The 14,816-nt window shown below is 41.5% G+C and overlaps 1 protein-coding gene and 1 long non-coding RNA gene across 12 annotated transcripts in view; one reads left to right on the top strand and one right to left on the bottom strand.

The window, feature by feature from the left end:
* Nucleotides 1-10,727, bottom strand: part of LOC119553225 (poly [ADP-ribose] polymerase) — an 88,431-nt gene extending 77,704 nt beyond the window's left edge. For all 9 annotated transcript variants that reach the window (XM_037863485.1, XM_037863488.1, XM_037863486.1 and 6 more), the window contains exon 1: nucleotides 10,551-10,727. In XM_037863485.1, coding sequence (XP_037719413.1) covers nucleotides 10,551-10,664 — 114 coding nt within the window. In that variant the 5' untranslated portion in view covers nucleotides 10,665-10,727. The remainder of the gene's footprint in view (nucleotides 1-10,550) is intronic.
* A 2,156-nt stretch (nucleotides 10,728-12,883) lies between these two features.
* On the top strand, nucleotides 12,884-14,600 carry LOC119553484. 3 transcript variants are annotated; one of them, XR_005219770.1, is made up of 4 exons: nucleotides 12,884-12,943; nucleotides 13,000-13,244; nucleotides 13,675-14,001; nucleotides 14,061-14,600. It is a non-coding gene; the product is annotated as an uncharacterized LOC119553484 (long non-coding RNA). The 3 variants fall into 3 exon arrangements; XR_005219769.1 differs by having other exon boundaries at nucleotides 13,000-14,001; XR_005219771.1 differs by having other exon boundaries at nucleotides 12,885-12,943; nucleotides 13,003-14,001.
* The last annotated feature ends 216 nt before the right edge of the window (nucleotides 14,601-14,816 follow it).

The raw sequence follows: 14,816 nt of genomic DNA, 5'->3' as shown, positions 1-14,816 counted from the left end.
ATGTGTTGGCACTTGTTTCCGTCCCAGAATCATTAACTGGAGAGAGTCATAAACATGCCATAGGATATTTTAAAAACAAACTTGTGTTTTTAACAATAACTTCAATATCCTCGTCCTATGACTGCAAAACGGATTGGAATTACAAAACAATAAATCTCACAAGGTAATGTTTCTGAGATGTGTTGGCACTTGTTTCCGTCCCAGAATCATTAACTGGAGAGAGTCATGAACATGTTACCATCATAAAGGGAAACGCTCAGGATATACGAGGCAATCCTAAGTGAACCTTTTAGGACTATTAGATCCAGCAGATCAAACAGAGAAGGCGGCTATTTGGTCGTGTGGCCAAATACAAAAATCATGTAAAGGCTGCTAAAGGATACGTAACGGCGAATTTAAACATTCAAGTACAGTGGCTACCTACCTCTTACTTGGACACTCGATGAGTTCGAGGCAATCGACAACCTTGCAGCTGATCTCCAACTAGCCTGCAATGAGTGCTGCCGATTTTAAGGCATGGACCATTGAATGGGGGTCAGCATCCACTAACGGATTGGGGGACTCATTGTGGTAGAGGCCTAGCTGGATTTGTTCCTTCTAAACGCCGGGTCTACCCCACATTTAAGAGAGCTGGAACAAAGTCGATAATCGATCTCACGCACATAGGCACACGCACGGCAGCGTCGGAATCGTGGAAGATCCGCGAGGCGTAAACCGCGAGCGAGAATAACAACGGAAAAAACGTTGAACATCCAAATGCTCAGAGCATTACTAGAAGGAATGGAAGATCCCGAACATGAAGAGGCAGTGAAGACCAAAGTCAAAGAGGTCAGTATCCGGGAGATCCACACCCACAAGCGAAAAGCCCTAAAAAAGGCCATTAAAACTATCAAACTCGATCTGTGCGATGAAGGAATACAAGGACATGAGAAAGACAAATGGGCTCAAAAATTACCCAACCAAAATCAGGCATCTATTTCCTGCGCAAGAAGCCAGGCACGAAGTGGAGGCCATAGAGGAGGCCAGAAGGGATACCAAACAGGGCACTTAAGGTGAGTACATTACAATACAGATGACGGGCGGAGTTCAGCAGGGGTCTGTACTAGGCCCTTTACTAGGAACACCATGTAAGCATCAGGGCTAAGCATCGTAGGGTTCCATAAGGGAAGTGTCGGGTACCACAACAAAGGCCATTCAAGTGCTTAAAGATTACCTAAGAGTAGCTGGACTGAAACTGGTTGAACACAAAATGGAAGCAGTGCTCATAGGCAGCTGAAAAAGGTAGAGACAATCGGAGAGGCATTTATAACATAAAAAAAACCATTAAATATCTTGGCGTCATGCTTGACACACGGCCTACCTACAAATAGCATCTACAGGAATCACACAAGAAGGCCCTCGGCGTCTCTGTGGCACTATCACGCATAATGCTTAACCACAGAGGCCCTTAATCATCGAGCAGGAAACTGCTCTTCAATTTAGGAAATTCGTCCATTCTCTACGCAGCACCAATTTGGGCTCAATCGGCGAGCACAAAAATATACCTGAGTAGCATAAATCGCGACTATAGGCTGGGAGCAGTCCAAGGAAGCTCAGCATTCCGAAAGGTCTCCACAGAGGCAATGTTGAAGCGAGAAACCTCACCAATAGATCGCACCTTGGCGAAACATAGGGCGAGTACCAAGGCCCTCGAAAGCTGGTAGCAAAGTTGAAGTAGGGCAACATCCCATATACCACATTTCAAACATAACGCCACGGGAATTAACTTTCCAACTTACCCAGATACTAAGCGGGCATGGCTGCTTTATACTCCTTTCCCATAGAGTCCATCCGTTCCAAACGGTTCTGGTTTTTGACAAATGTGAGACTCCGAATCCCACAGAGCACATCCACCATCTTCCATCCGATAAGCTGATCTGAAGACATGTGACTAATCACACCAAACCTGTTGCTTCTGCGCCTCGCATTTTTAAATGTGAAACTCCGATCCCCACAGCGCACATCCACCATCTACCATCCGATAACAGCTGATCTGGCAAATCGAACTAAACCTGTGGCTTCTGCGCCTTCCATTTTCTAACTATCGCATAAAAGAGTCGGATGGCGAACTTACTGGGAAATTTTCGGAACAGCATAACCTTATGGACCATCCGTTCAACGGATGGTAGATGGTGGGTGGATCTCTGTGGGAGGACGCTATGAAGGAGTACCTTTGCCGTTTGGTCACGAAGCAAGCCCCCTATGCAACATCTCCGAAGTTCTGGAGGACGCCAAACACGTAATGACATACTCCGTTGGGTTTGAAGAAGCACGTGGGAAAGCAGAACAAACCCAGGAAATGAGGAAGAACGGTAGAAGAGTTGGTTCCAGCCATGCTGGATAACTAATACGAGTGGACTACGGTGTAGTATGCACTTATATTGAATAGCCACTGTACCAAGAGTACTTGAAGCAAACACACTGTAACACTTTGTTGCAGTGTTTACATAAACAAAGGCCCGGTCAAAAACCTAAGTGGCCGAAACATGAGTCGATCGGCGGCGTACACAGAAAGTGCAAGTGTCAGCATTCAGTTGCACGCCGGCCGCTCAGCCAAACTCAAGTACATGCTTATACCTCCGCGCTCCAGAATAAGTGTGCATAGCTATATACTTAAGAATATATAGGTCGTCTCTCCGCTGCCGCTGTTGGCAGCGCCGCTACGAGACTTAGACCTCCTTAGCTCCTAAGTAATTAAGTTTGACAAGAAACTCTTTTGAGCTCAGAGCGGCAACAACGGCTGCTCTGCTCCTAATACAACTGAATAAAATCATTAATAAAGGATATACAATTAAAACCAAATCGGACTTATATTTTTGGGCTTAACGAGAAATCTACACAAAATAAACTATTACACCGGTCTCCCTATTCGCGGCGGAAATTGCGGCCGAACTGAAGCGTCTAGAACGCCTAACGAATGACAGTCCTTAAATTGAGCAGTCAGGAAAGTCTGGCACTTCCCCCTCCCCGACCCCTTTGTTTGTGTATGTACCTTATTTAGGCCCAGTATTCAACCTAACAAAAAGTCGTCCAAAAACCAAAAAGTTCATATAAAAACAAGGAAGAACGCTATAGTCGAGTACCTCGACTATCAGATACCCGTTACTCAGCTAAAGGGACGAAAGGAAAATGGAGATATGCAAGCAGCAAATGCGCCACCTACCGGCGGTAGACAGATTTAAGAGTTGTGGGCGTTAGAGTGGGCGTGGCAAAGTTTTTTTTAAATCAATCGATAGGTATTGACGAGACCAATACATATCAGTTAAAATTTTGTATCTAACATGAAAATTGTGGGCGCCACAGATTTGGGCGGTTTGTGGGCGTTAGAGTGGGCTTGGCATATTCGCGTAACAAACTTGCACTGCGCTCAAGCCTAGGGAATCTATATCTGAAATCCCGTTTCTCTATCTTTGATATTTTCTGAGATATCCGCGTTCATATTTACGATTTTTTGAAGTTTGTGTTCGGTTTGTGGGCGTTAAAGTGGGCGTGTCAAACTTTTTTTTAGGCCAATCGGTAGGTATTGACGAGAACAATGCATTCCAGTTAAAATTTTTGTTCTAGGATCAAAACTGTAGGAGCCACAGATTTGGGCGGTTTGTGGGCGTCTGAAACAAACTTGCGCTGCGCAGGAATCTCAGGAATCTGCATGCCTAATCCCAGTATTGTAGCTCTTATAGTTTCCGAGATCTCAGCGTTCATACGGACAGACGGACGGACGGACGGACAGACGGACATGGCTAGATCGACTCGGCTAGTGATCCTGATCAAGAATATATATACTTTATGGGGTCGGAAACGCTTCCTTCTGCCTGTTACATACTTTCCGACGAATCTAGTATACCCTTTTACTCTACGAGTAACGGGTATAAAAACGTCCCAAAATTTTTGTGACGTTTTTTTCATATACAATTTTTGGTTTTGGACGACTTTTTGTTAGGTTGAATATTAGGCCTAATCTTTGAATAAAAATAAGAGAGAAAGCTTTAGTCGGTGGAATTGACTATCAAATACCCGTTACTCAGCTAAGGGCAGTGCGAGGCAGATGGAGATATGAAAAGCTGCTGTTCCCAAAATTGCACACATTATTTGCTTATTACTTTTTAACGAATGGTCCGATTTGAATAGTTTTATTAGATAGGTATTTATTATAAGAATAAAGTCTCATTTCATTACCAAAAACTACGTACAGGCTTACAGGTTTTAGCGTTATGGGCGTTAGAGTGGGCGTGTCAAACTTTTTATGGATCTATCGATAGGTATTGACGAGACTATTACATATCAGTTAAAATTTTTTTCAAGCATGGAAATTGTGGGCGCCACAGGTTTGGGCGGTTTGTGGGCGTTAGAGTAGGCGTGGCATATTCGCGTAGCAAACTTGCGCTGCGTACAAGGCTACGGAATCTAAATCTGAAATCCCAATTCTCTATTTTTTAAGGTTTCCGAGATATCCGCGTTCATATATACGATTTTTTGAAATTTGTGGGCGTTAAAGTGGGCGTGGCAAACTATTTTTTTGAGTAAATCGATAGGTATTGATGAGAATAATACATTTCAGTTAATATTTTTATTCTAGCATCAAAACTGTAGGACCCACAAATTTGTGCGGTTTGTGGGTGTGGCACCTTGCTGAAACAAACTTGCTTTGAGTAAGAAGCTCAGGAATCTGCATGCCAAATCCCAATAGCCTAGCTCTTATAGTTTCCGAGATCTCAGCGTTCATACGGACAGACGGACATGACTAGATCGACTCGGCTAGTGATCCTGATCAAGAATATATACACTTTATGGGGTCGGAAACGATTCCTTCTGCCTGTTACATACTTTCCGACGAATCTAGTACTCCCCTTTACTCTACGAGTAACGGGTATAAATAGGATATACTTATAGCTTAACTTTTATAAAAAAATGTTTAGAAACATTATAAAAAATATAACATTTATACAAAAACACACGACTTCCTTCTTTAATAATAGAAAATATAAATACACATACACAAAAAAAAAAAAAAAACTGATCAAGCTTTAAAAAAAGCCGGGTTAGCTGAGGGTATGGGTCGAGGCCATACGTTGGGTCAAGCATAAGAGCAAAATTGTCCCATAACCGCTTACCGTAAAGATCCTTTTTGCGAGATCGTTCATTACGGCAACCGCATCGACGACATCAAACCTGTAAGAGCGCCGGTTATGGCGGACAGAGGGGAAGACAAGAAAGACGACAAAGACCGCTGTTAGGAGGCGAGAACACCAAAAATTGCACAATGCAAAGATATAAAGATATAATTTTTTTCCGATTTTTCCTATGGTAGCTATAAGATATAGTTGTCCGATCCGGCTGGTTCCGACTTATATACTACCTGCAAAAGAAAGATACTTTTAAAACTGAGAGACTAGTTTGCGTAGAAACGGACGGACATGGCTAGATCGACTCGTCTAGTGATGCTCACAAAGAATATATATACTTTATGGGGTCGGAAACGTCTCCTTCACTGCGTTGCAATCTTCTGACTGAAATCATAATACCCTCTGCAAGGGTATAAAAAAACCTAATTGTTCTGCTAAGCTGGTATCAAGTTAGAAGAACAACAATATATATAAGAAATAAACGCTAAAAATGGGGAACCAACATTTTTTCTTTAACGAATCATTTACGGATAAATAATGGCAAAGAACCAGTTAAAAATATTTTGGAAAAGTTTAAATGTTAAAGAGTTTTACTGCTAACTTAATATTAACTTAGCAGAACTAAAATTTTTTAAATATAAATGTTAAAAATGGAGGGCAAATTTTTTCTTTCACAAATAATTTACGGATAAATTACGTCAAAATACTAGGTTAAAAGATTTTAAAAAAGGTCATGTTAATGGGGCTTGTACTGCTAACTTGATATCAACTCAGCAGAACACCTCAAATTAAAACAAGGAAGAACGCTATAGTCGAGTACCTCGACTATCAGATACCCGTTACTCAGCTAAAGGGACCAAAGGGAAATGGAGATATGCAAGCAGCAAAGCGAGATTGAAATGCGCCACCTACCGGCGGTAGACAGATTTAAGCGTTAAGCGACTGTCAGATACCCGTTACTCAGCTAAAGGGACTAAAGGGAAATGGAGATATGCAAGCAGCAAAGCGAGATTGAAATGCGCCACCTACCGGCGGTAGACAGATTTAAGCGTTATGGGCGTTAGAGTGGGCGTGGCAACATTTTTTTTAGATCAATCGATAGGTATTGACGAGACCAATTCATTTCAGTTAAAATTTTTTATCTAGCATACAAATTGTGGGCGCCACAGGTTTGGGCTGTTTGTGTAAGAGTGGGCGTAGCGTATTCGCATAACAAACTTGCGCTGCGTACAAGGCAACGGAATCTAAATCTGAAATCCCAATACTCTTTCTTTGATAGTTTCCGAGATATCCGCGTTCATACTAACGATTTTTTGAAGTTTGTGGGCGGTTTGTGGGCGTTAAAGTGGGCGTGGCAAACTTTTTTTTATGTCAATCGATAGATATTGATGAGAACAATTCATTTCAGTTTAAATTTTTAATCTAGCATCAAAACTGTAGGAGCCACAGTTTTGGGCGGTTTATGGGCGTTAGAGTGGGCGTGGCACTCTACTGAAACAAACTTGCGCTGCGTAAGAAGCTCAGGAATCTGCACGCCAAATCTCAATAGCCTAGCTCTCATAGTTTCCGAGATCTCAGCGGTCATCCGGACAGACGGACATGGCTAGATCGACTCGGCTAGTGATCCTGATCAAGAATATATATACTTTATGGGGTCGGAAACGCTGTATAAAAATATATACATAGTTGGTAGTTATTGTCTAACACGAATAATTTTTGGATAAATAACCGCAAATTGTCAAAAAGAAAAAAATTTGTATGCCAAAAGGTGTACTCCTAACTTGATGCAAATTCTGTTTTAATTAGTTAACAACTCTGCGGTTTTGTAATTTCTATACAGTTCCACAATTGAGTAGTATAAGCGCCCAATCTTCACGAAGTCGACTGCGACGTCGGCAGAGCAGCCAGCGACGCCGGCAGAGTTGTGCGCAACGGCGGCAAAGAGACGCACTCTCAGTCGGGGTCCGCAAAGAGAACGCACAAAAAGTACTTTTAACCTCTCCCTGTCTCACCATGACTTAGCTGGAAAATGCGGGCAAAGGCAATTAAAGTATCTCGACTTTTGTGCACCCTTGCCTTTTAAATAATGCGACATTTTTTCGTAAGTGTAAGTACAACCAATTAAAATAATTGGTGTGGGCTTTAAAATACTTGTATTTCTTTAAAAAAATGTATGTTTATTAATATTATTTATTAATATGTGAAGCTTTAAAACAAGGAAGAACGGTATAGTCGAGTACCTCTACTATCAGTTACCCTTTACTCAGCTAAATGGACCAAAGGGAAATGGAGATATGCAAGCAGCAAAGCGAGATTGAAATGCGCCACCTACCGGCGGTAGACAGATTTAATCGTTATGGGCGTTAGAGTGGGCGTGGCAAAAAAAGGGTATACTAGATTCGTCGGAAAGTATGTAACAGGCAGAAGGAAGCGTTTCCGACCCCATAAAGTATATATATTCTTGATCAGGATCACAAACCGAGTCGATGTAGCCATGTCCGTCTGTCTGTCCGTCCGGATGAACGCTGAGGTCTCCGAAACTATAAGAGCGAGGCTATTGAGATTAGGCGTGCAGATTCCTGAGCTTCTTACGCAGTGCTACGCCCACTCTAACGCCCACAAACAGCCCAAAACTGTGACTCCTACAGTTTTGATGCTAGAACTAAAATTTTAACTGATATGTATTGGTCTCATCAATACCTATCGATTGACTCAAAAAGTTTGCCACGCTCACTATAACGCACACAAACCGCCCACAAACTTCAAAAAATCGTTAGTATGAACGCGGATATCTCGGAAACTATCAAAGATAGAGTATTGGGATTTCAGATTTAGATTCCGTAGCCTTGTACGCAGCGCAAGTTTGTTAAGCGAATATGCCACGCCCACAAGCCGCCCAAGCCTTAGGCGCCCACAATTTTTATGCTAGAGAAAAATTGTAACTGAAATATTTTGGTCTCGTCAATACCTATCGATTGATCTAAAAAAGAATTCGCCACGCCCACTCTAACGCCCAAAACGTTTAAATCTGTCTACCGCCGGTAGGTGGCGCACTTCAATCTCGCTTTGCTGCGTGCATATCTTCATTTCCCTTTGGTCCCTTTAGCTGAGTAACGGGTATCTGATAGTCTAGGTATTCGACTATAGCGTTCTTCCTTGTTTATAAATAAAACTTCCAAATAACGATTACTTCCGGTCACTCTTTTTAAGTTTTGTTTCTTTCTATTTTTAAAACTAATTTTTTTCCTAGTACTAATACTGGAGCCCTCGGTGCCTCCCGAAAAGGCGCTGCAGAAGGCAATGCGGTGCGTAAGGAATCTAAGCTGCACTAAAAAGAAGGCAACGCAGACCCCAGATGCTAGCGAGGTGGTGCCAAGAACTCCGATAGGACCGGGATCGCCCCAAGCCAGCTGGAGGAGCTATCACCAGCCATTATTGGCCAGCTCGGAGCTGAACTACAGATGGCGCGGGAAAGATGGCGGAGCATCCGTGGGACGAGAAGGAAGCCTTTAACTTCTAATTTACATAAATAAAAACATTCGTTGAAAATTTAATTAGTTTTATTTTAATTTCTTTATGCACCAGCAGACTCTTCTTTTTAAATTGCTCCAATTGATTTGTTTTCCGTTTAACAACAAGCCCAGCTGCTTGACAGTAAGACCATGCCACATGCATGGCGGGTGAACTTTGAAAACTTCGGTCACACTACAAAGAATAAGATTTTTCGACTAGTGAAACTCTTAGCCGATCTGAGTACTAGGCTTTAACGAAAAAACATACATAAACCAAAGAAAAGCTCTATATTTGCGTTACTTTAATATTCAGTATTTTTCGAAAGTCGTATAAAAATGCCCTGTGGCAACTCCAAATGGCCAAAAATTTGCGCAATTAATGTGTTTCCCCGAAAAGCCAACATCTGACCGACAAAATTTGGTGTCAAACAAGCCGCAAACATTAAGTTTTAGCCACGAATTTAAAATGGTCAGCAAAAGTAATAATTCGTCCTTGGAGCAGCGAAAACTTGTCCTCCAGTTGCATCTTGAGGGCAAGACTTACAAGGAAACTGCCGATATCCTGGAAATGAAGCCAAATACGGTCGGTGACATCGACCGGAGATTCAAAAATGAGGGAAGAGTGGAGTCAATAAAGCAGAAAGGACAACCCAAAAAATTTACTGATCTCGAAGAAGCGGAAATAGTCCGAAAGGTCAAAAAAAAATCCTCGACTAATTGCTCCCGAATTGAGGGCCGAACTCAAACCGTTCGACGTACCATAAAAAAACAAGGGTACAACGGCAGAGTCGCTCGAAAGAAGCCTTTGCTGGATGAGCGCAACCGGAAACTGAGGGAAAATTTCGCCAAGGAGTACGTGAAAAAGGATCAAAGCTGGTGGGACGATGTCATTTCCTTGGACGAGAGCAAGTTTAACCTTTTCGGCAGTGATGGCAAGACTATGGTTTGGAGGAAACCCAATACCGAGCTCCAAAAACAACACCTAAGACCAACAGTAAAACACGGCGGAGCAGGTGTTATGATTTGGGGATGCATTTCCACAAATGGAGTGTTTATAGAATGAACCAGGACCAGTACCTTAAAATTTAACAAGAACATTTGAAGCAGTCGGCAGAGAAAATGGGCATTGGCAACACCTTTAAGTTGTATCAAGACACCGACCCGAAGCACAAGGCCCATAAAGTAAGGTCCCGGTTGTTGCAAGGTTGGAGTATAGCTGCCCAAAAGTCTTGGAATCGCCTCCCCAAACACCTGATCTCAATCCAATTGAGAATTTGTGGAGTGAGTTGGACCGCCGTGTTCACAAAACGCCTATATCGTCCTTCAGAAAGAATGGGCTAAAATTGGGTCGGAATACACCAAAAAATTATAGCCAATATGCCAAAACGACTGAATGATACCCTACAAAGTAATGGCTATCATACCAAATATGAAATTAGGTAAATAGAAAAAAGTTTTTTGTAGTTTTAAAGAAAAAACCGAATATTAAAGTAACGCAAAATGTTGAGTTTTTTTTGTTTATGCATGTTTTTATTTTTAAATATAACCATAAGATATGTACCTCGATAGATTGGTAATAAAAAAGCTTTAATTTTTCATTTTAAGATTGTTTGTTATTATTTGATTTCAACATTTTATTCGCGTTTGAAGTTGAAAATATAAAAAGCCGAATATTAATGGGATCCACTGTATGTACATCAGCGGTCGGCAGCTTCCATTAAGCGGGCTTAGGAAATTGCTCTGCGAGTTCGTTGCTGCCACACAAACAGTGTAAAACAGCGGCCGGCACTCACCCAACAATAAGCTGACCCGAGAAAATTATTCACACATACATATGTATGTATGAATACATATGCAGACAACTTTAGAAACTTACTTGAACCATGACAGCAATGCGTAGGTTATCTTTGGGGATTGAACATTTACACCCTTTACAATTGGCTCGGCCAGATCTAGCATATTCGGCCATATATGGTAATTCAATATCCATAGTTACTTTTTAGCTCGTCAATATTTATTTCAATCAAAAGGATCAGAGATGCGATTCTAATAGAGGTGCAGAAACATCGATGGAAACATCGATGCATCGATGTTTTTCAAATTTCTAAAAACATCGATGTTTTTTTTTGGACCATCGATGTTTCTAGGGCCCTCACAGTTCAAAGAAGAAGGACAACAACAGCACGCTAAAGGCTTGTAATTTGTTACAACACCACGCTAAAGGCTTGTAATTTGTTACATTTTTCCTATTTTGTTAATAATAACGTTTAATTATTTACTTGCAACTATAGGAAGTAATATTGGTGGTGTAGGCGCGACGCTGCTTAAAATTTCAGCGATGGATAAGTTCTTGAATATCAGATCGCCGTACCCGGTTGAAGTCCGGTATCGTTGACCAACTTATGTTTGTTAACAAAAATTATCAAAGCTTTACAAAGTTATCCCTTTAGAATCTAAGATGATCTCAATGGACTCAACTTTTGTTTTTATTTCTTAGCATATTACTTGAATAAATGAATTGTTTTTCTAGTTTTAATACAAATTCCATCAATATTTTTTAAATTGTATTTTATAATACAATTACGGAAAACATCGATGCTTCATCGATGTTTTTTGAAAAACATCGATGTTTCTGCACCTCTAGATTCTATGGAATTTAGGCAACATTAATCGATTCATTTTGGGGGTATTACACGCGGTAAGGGCCTATTCACACTGAGGTGTTTTCGATTCAGCGACCAAATACCGCTTCAGCGACTTTTTCCTCCATAAGAAATACACGTGTAGGAAAGAGATGGTAAAAGGCCGCTACAACTCGATGCAGCGGAACGCAAATCAATTCGGTATTTCAGTGTTATATGTACACAGTATTTTTACGTGCTTAGGTGATTTTTGTATTTGGCGATTCAGTATTTTTTGTGAAGCAAATACATATAAACTGCAATGGCGCCGTTGTAAGGGAATTATTGTTGGTTCTGGCCCAAGGAGCCTTCGGTTCGGAACCCAGTAATTGTTCGCATCTTGAAAATAAATATTGCATTTTTTTTTTTAAGGAAATGACCAACCTCCAGCTTATATCCTCCCTGGCAAGACTTGGCACCTATTGCACCAAAACGTACTTTATTTATCTAAAAAATAAGCATCCACATTCCAAACTTTTTGCTTAAAGATGAATGTAGCCAAAGAACAATAAGCGAGGTGCATTCTAACTTGTTAAACTTCTCGTGGCGTCACTTTTGGCCCAGATTAGTCCCCATTCATTTAACTACGCTTGCCTAAATGAAAATTTCATGTTTGATAAATTTGCTAATAGTAATGAAATAAACATTAGGCGCTAAAGACATTCTACATGCTAGCATTCAAATTGTATTTAGTTTTTGTCGGAGCAACTGAATCTGCACGGCCTCTTCTTTCGGATACGGTTTGTTTATGCCGATTAACTGTTCGCTTCAGCGATGCTATATACTTGTATATGAACAGGAATCCGCTTAAGGACTAGACATCGACGAAAACAGCAAGCTACCCATAGGAGTGAGCAAGAGGCAAATACGTAGCTTACGCTTTTCTTCGGGTCTGTTTTTCAGCGCGGTACTCAGATGAGCTAAGGAAATACCAGAAAAAATACCAAATTTCGCGATTGAATTACGATGAACGCCCTTAGCCGCGGCCCAAGGAATAAGAAATTTTATCTTTAGCGGTGTTGCAAAAGCGGTTTGGAAACAAAATATTAAAAATGGATGGAAAACCCGAAAAACGCCTGCATGATGTTAGTGCAGATGAAAAAGGCTCTTGGATATTATTGTGGGACTTCATCGACAGGAAGCAATACCGCAAAAGGTCAAATCCGCAGAATAGTTGAAGTGCTGAAGGAGATCCACTAGAGAATCCTAGTTGGAAGAAACATGCCGAGTGGGACTTCGGTCTCTACATGGACATCGAGTGAATTTCGATGAACGCCGTTAGCCGCAGCCCAAAGAATAAGAAATTTAATCTTTGGCGGTGTTCGTGCAAGGGCGATGTGGAAACCAAACATTAAAAACGGAAGAAAGCCCCCAAAATCGGCAGCAGGAGGTTAGGACGCCTAATTCAAGCTGTTGCCCTTTATTGTGGGATTTCACCGACAGGAAGCAATACCACAACACGGGAAGATCCGCAGAATAGTTGAAGTGCTGGAGGAGATCCACTAGAGAATCCCAGTGCTAAGGAAAATGCCGAGTGGGACTTTGCTCTCCACATGGACATCCTGCCGGGCGTATCCTCGTAAAGAAAGTAAGATCTGGCCAAAAGAATTTGGTTACGTTGTACTAATAGAAGTATCTTTTTAGCAGAACCACCAGTAATGCGATATCCGACGACCTCTTCATTAGGACTCCGGACACCACCACCACCAGCTACTTGGCAGCTTAAGCGAAGCTGGAGGACCCGCTGGTTTCTATGGGGAGGAGGAAAGTAGGGCGCCCGCTAAGGAACAGTTGGAGAAGCCATAGCCAGTGACTGCCAGGATGCTGGGCGACTTCCTGCAGCATCAGCGGAACAACCCTGTTCCCAATCCTGATCCCACTTCCTCAAGGTACAATATGTCTATTGGGACTCGGAGCTGGACTGCGGTGGCGCGGGAAAGATGGCGAAGCATCCGTGGGACGAGAAGGCTTTAGACTACTAGTTTTCTTAAATCAAAAAATTCGTTGAACATTCCATTTATTTTAATTTTAGTTCCTTTGAGCACCAGTACACTCTTCTTTTTAAATTGCTCCAAATGATTTGTTTTCCGTTTGGCAACAAAAGCAGCTACTTGACAGTGAACTTTGAAAATTTCGGTCGCACTACAAAAAATACGATTTTTTGACTAGTGAAACACTTATCCGATCTGAGTACTAGGTTTTATGGTTTAAGCCTTCTAGTCACATCGACGAAAACCTCGAGCTAACAATATCAGAGAGCTAGTGGCAAATAGGTGGCTAACGCTTTTCGACGGCTTCTTTTCTCTTCGAGGTACTCAGATGAGCAAAGGAAATTAAAAAAAAATACCATATTTTTGAGTTGATTCCGATGAACGCCTTTAGCAGCGGCGCAAAGGACAAGAACTTAAACTTTCGGTGTGTTCGCGCAAAAGCGGTGTGGAGATTAAAAATTAAAAATGGAAGGAAAACCTCAAAAACGCCTGCAGGAGGTCAGTGCAAATGAAAAAGGACGCCTAGTCGAAGCTTTTGCCCAGTATTGTCGGACTTGACCCACAGGAAGCAAAACGAAAACAGAAGATTAGAAGTGCTGGAGGTGGTCTAGTGGAGCCACATTGACTTTTTTCCGGAAGTGTCCTCGCAAAGAAAGTAGGTTTTGATCAATAGAATTGGGATACGTTGTACCAATATAAGTATCATTTTATCAGAACCACCAGTAATACTATCTGCTACGAGTTCTCCATTGGGGAATTGTTGAGCTCCACCAGCACCAGCTCTTGGCAGCGAATGCGGAGCTGGAGGTCGCGCTGGCTTCTATAGGGAGGAGAAAAAAGCCCGCCCGTAAAGGGACAGCTGGAGGAGCCAGTCATTGCCAGGATGCTGGGAGACTTCCTGCAGCATCAGCGGAACAACCTCGTTCCCAATCCAGCTCATTCTCACTTAAGGTCCATGTTGGCATATTTCGAATTGGAGCTTGACTGCAGATGGCGCGGAGAAGATTGCGAAGAATCCGCGACACTAGAAGGGAGCCTTAAATTATTAGTTAACATAAACAAAAACATTCTTTGAACATTCCATATATATTTATTTATTTGTGGACCAGCAGATTCGTCTTTTTAAAATCTTCCAAAACAAGAAAGGAAGTTAACTTCGGCAAGCTGAAGTTTGTATACCCTTGCAGTTATAATTATGAAATTTAAGAATACAAGAAATGATATTCCCAATAGTATAACTTTATATGTCAAAAAACATCGAAGCTATATTTTGTTTCATATTTTCCCACCAATTTTCCGATCGTTCCTATCGCAGCTATATGATATAGTCGTCCGATTTTGATAAAATTAAATTCGAAGTCCAGAACTAATTAAAGAATGTTATTTCCAAGCGTATGAGGTTATACAAGAATGTTAAAAAACACCGAAGCTATAATTTGTTTCATATTATTTTTCCACCAATTTTTCGAT

The sequence above is a fragment of the Drosophila subpulchrella genome, chromosome 3L, assembly GCF_014743375.2.
Source record: "Drosophila subpulchrella strain 33 F10 #4 breed RU33 chromosome 3L, RU_Dsub_v1.1 Primary Assembly, whole genome shotgun sequence".
In the NCBI taxonomy this organism is placed as follows: Eukaryota; Metazoa; Arthropoda; class Insecta; order Diptera; family Drosophilidae; genus Drosophila; species Drosophila subpulchrella.
Note: the sequence above shows the minus strand (reverse complement) of the source record. Positions and strands in the feature narration are given on the sequence as shown.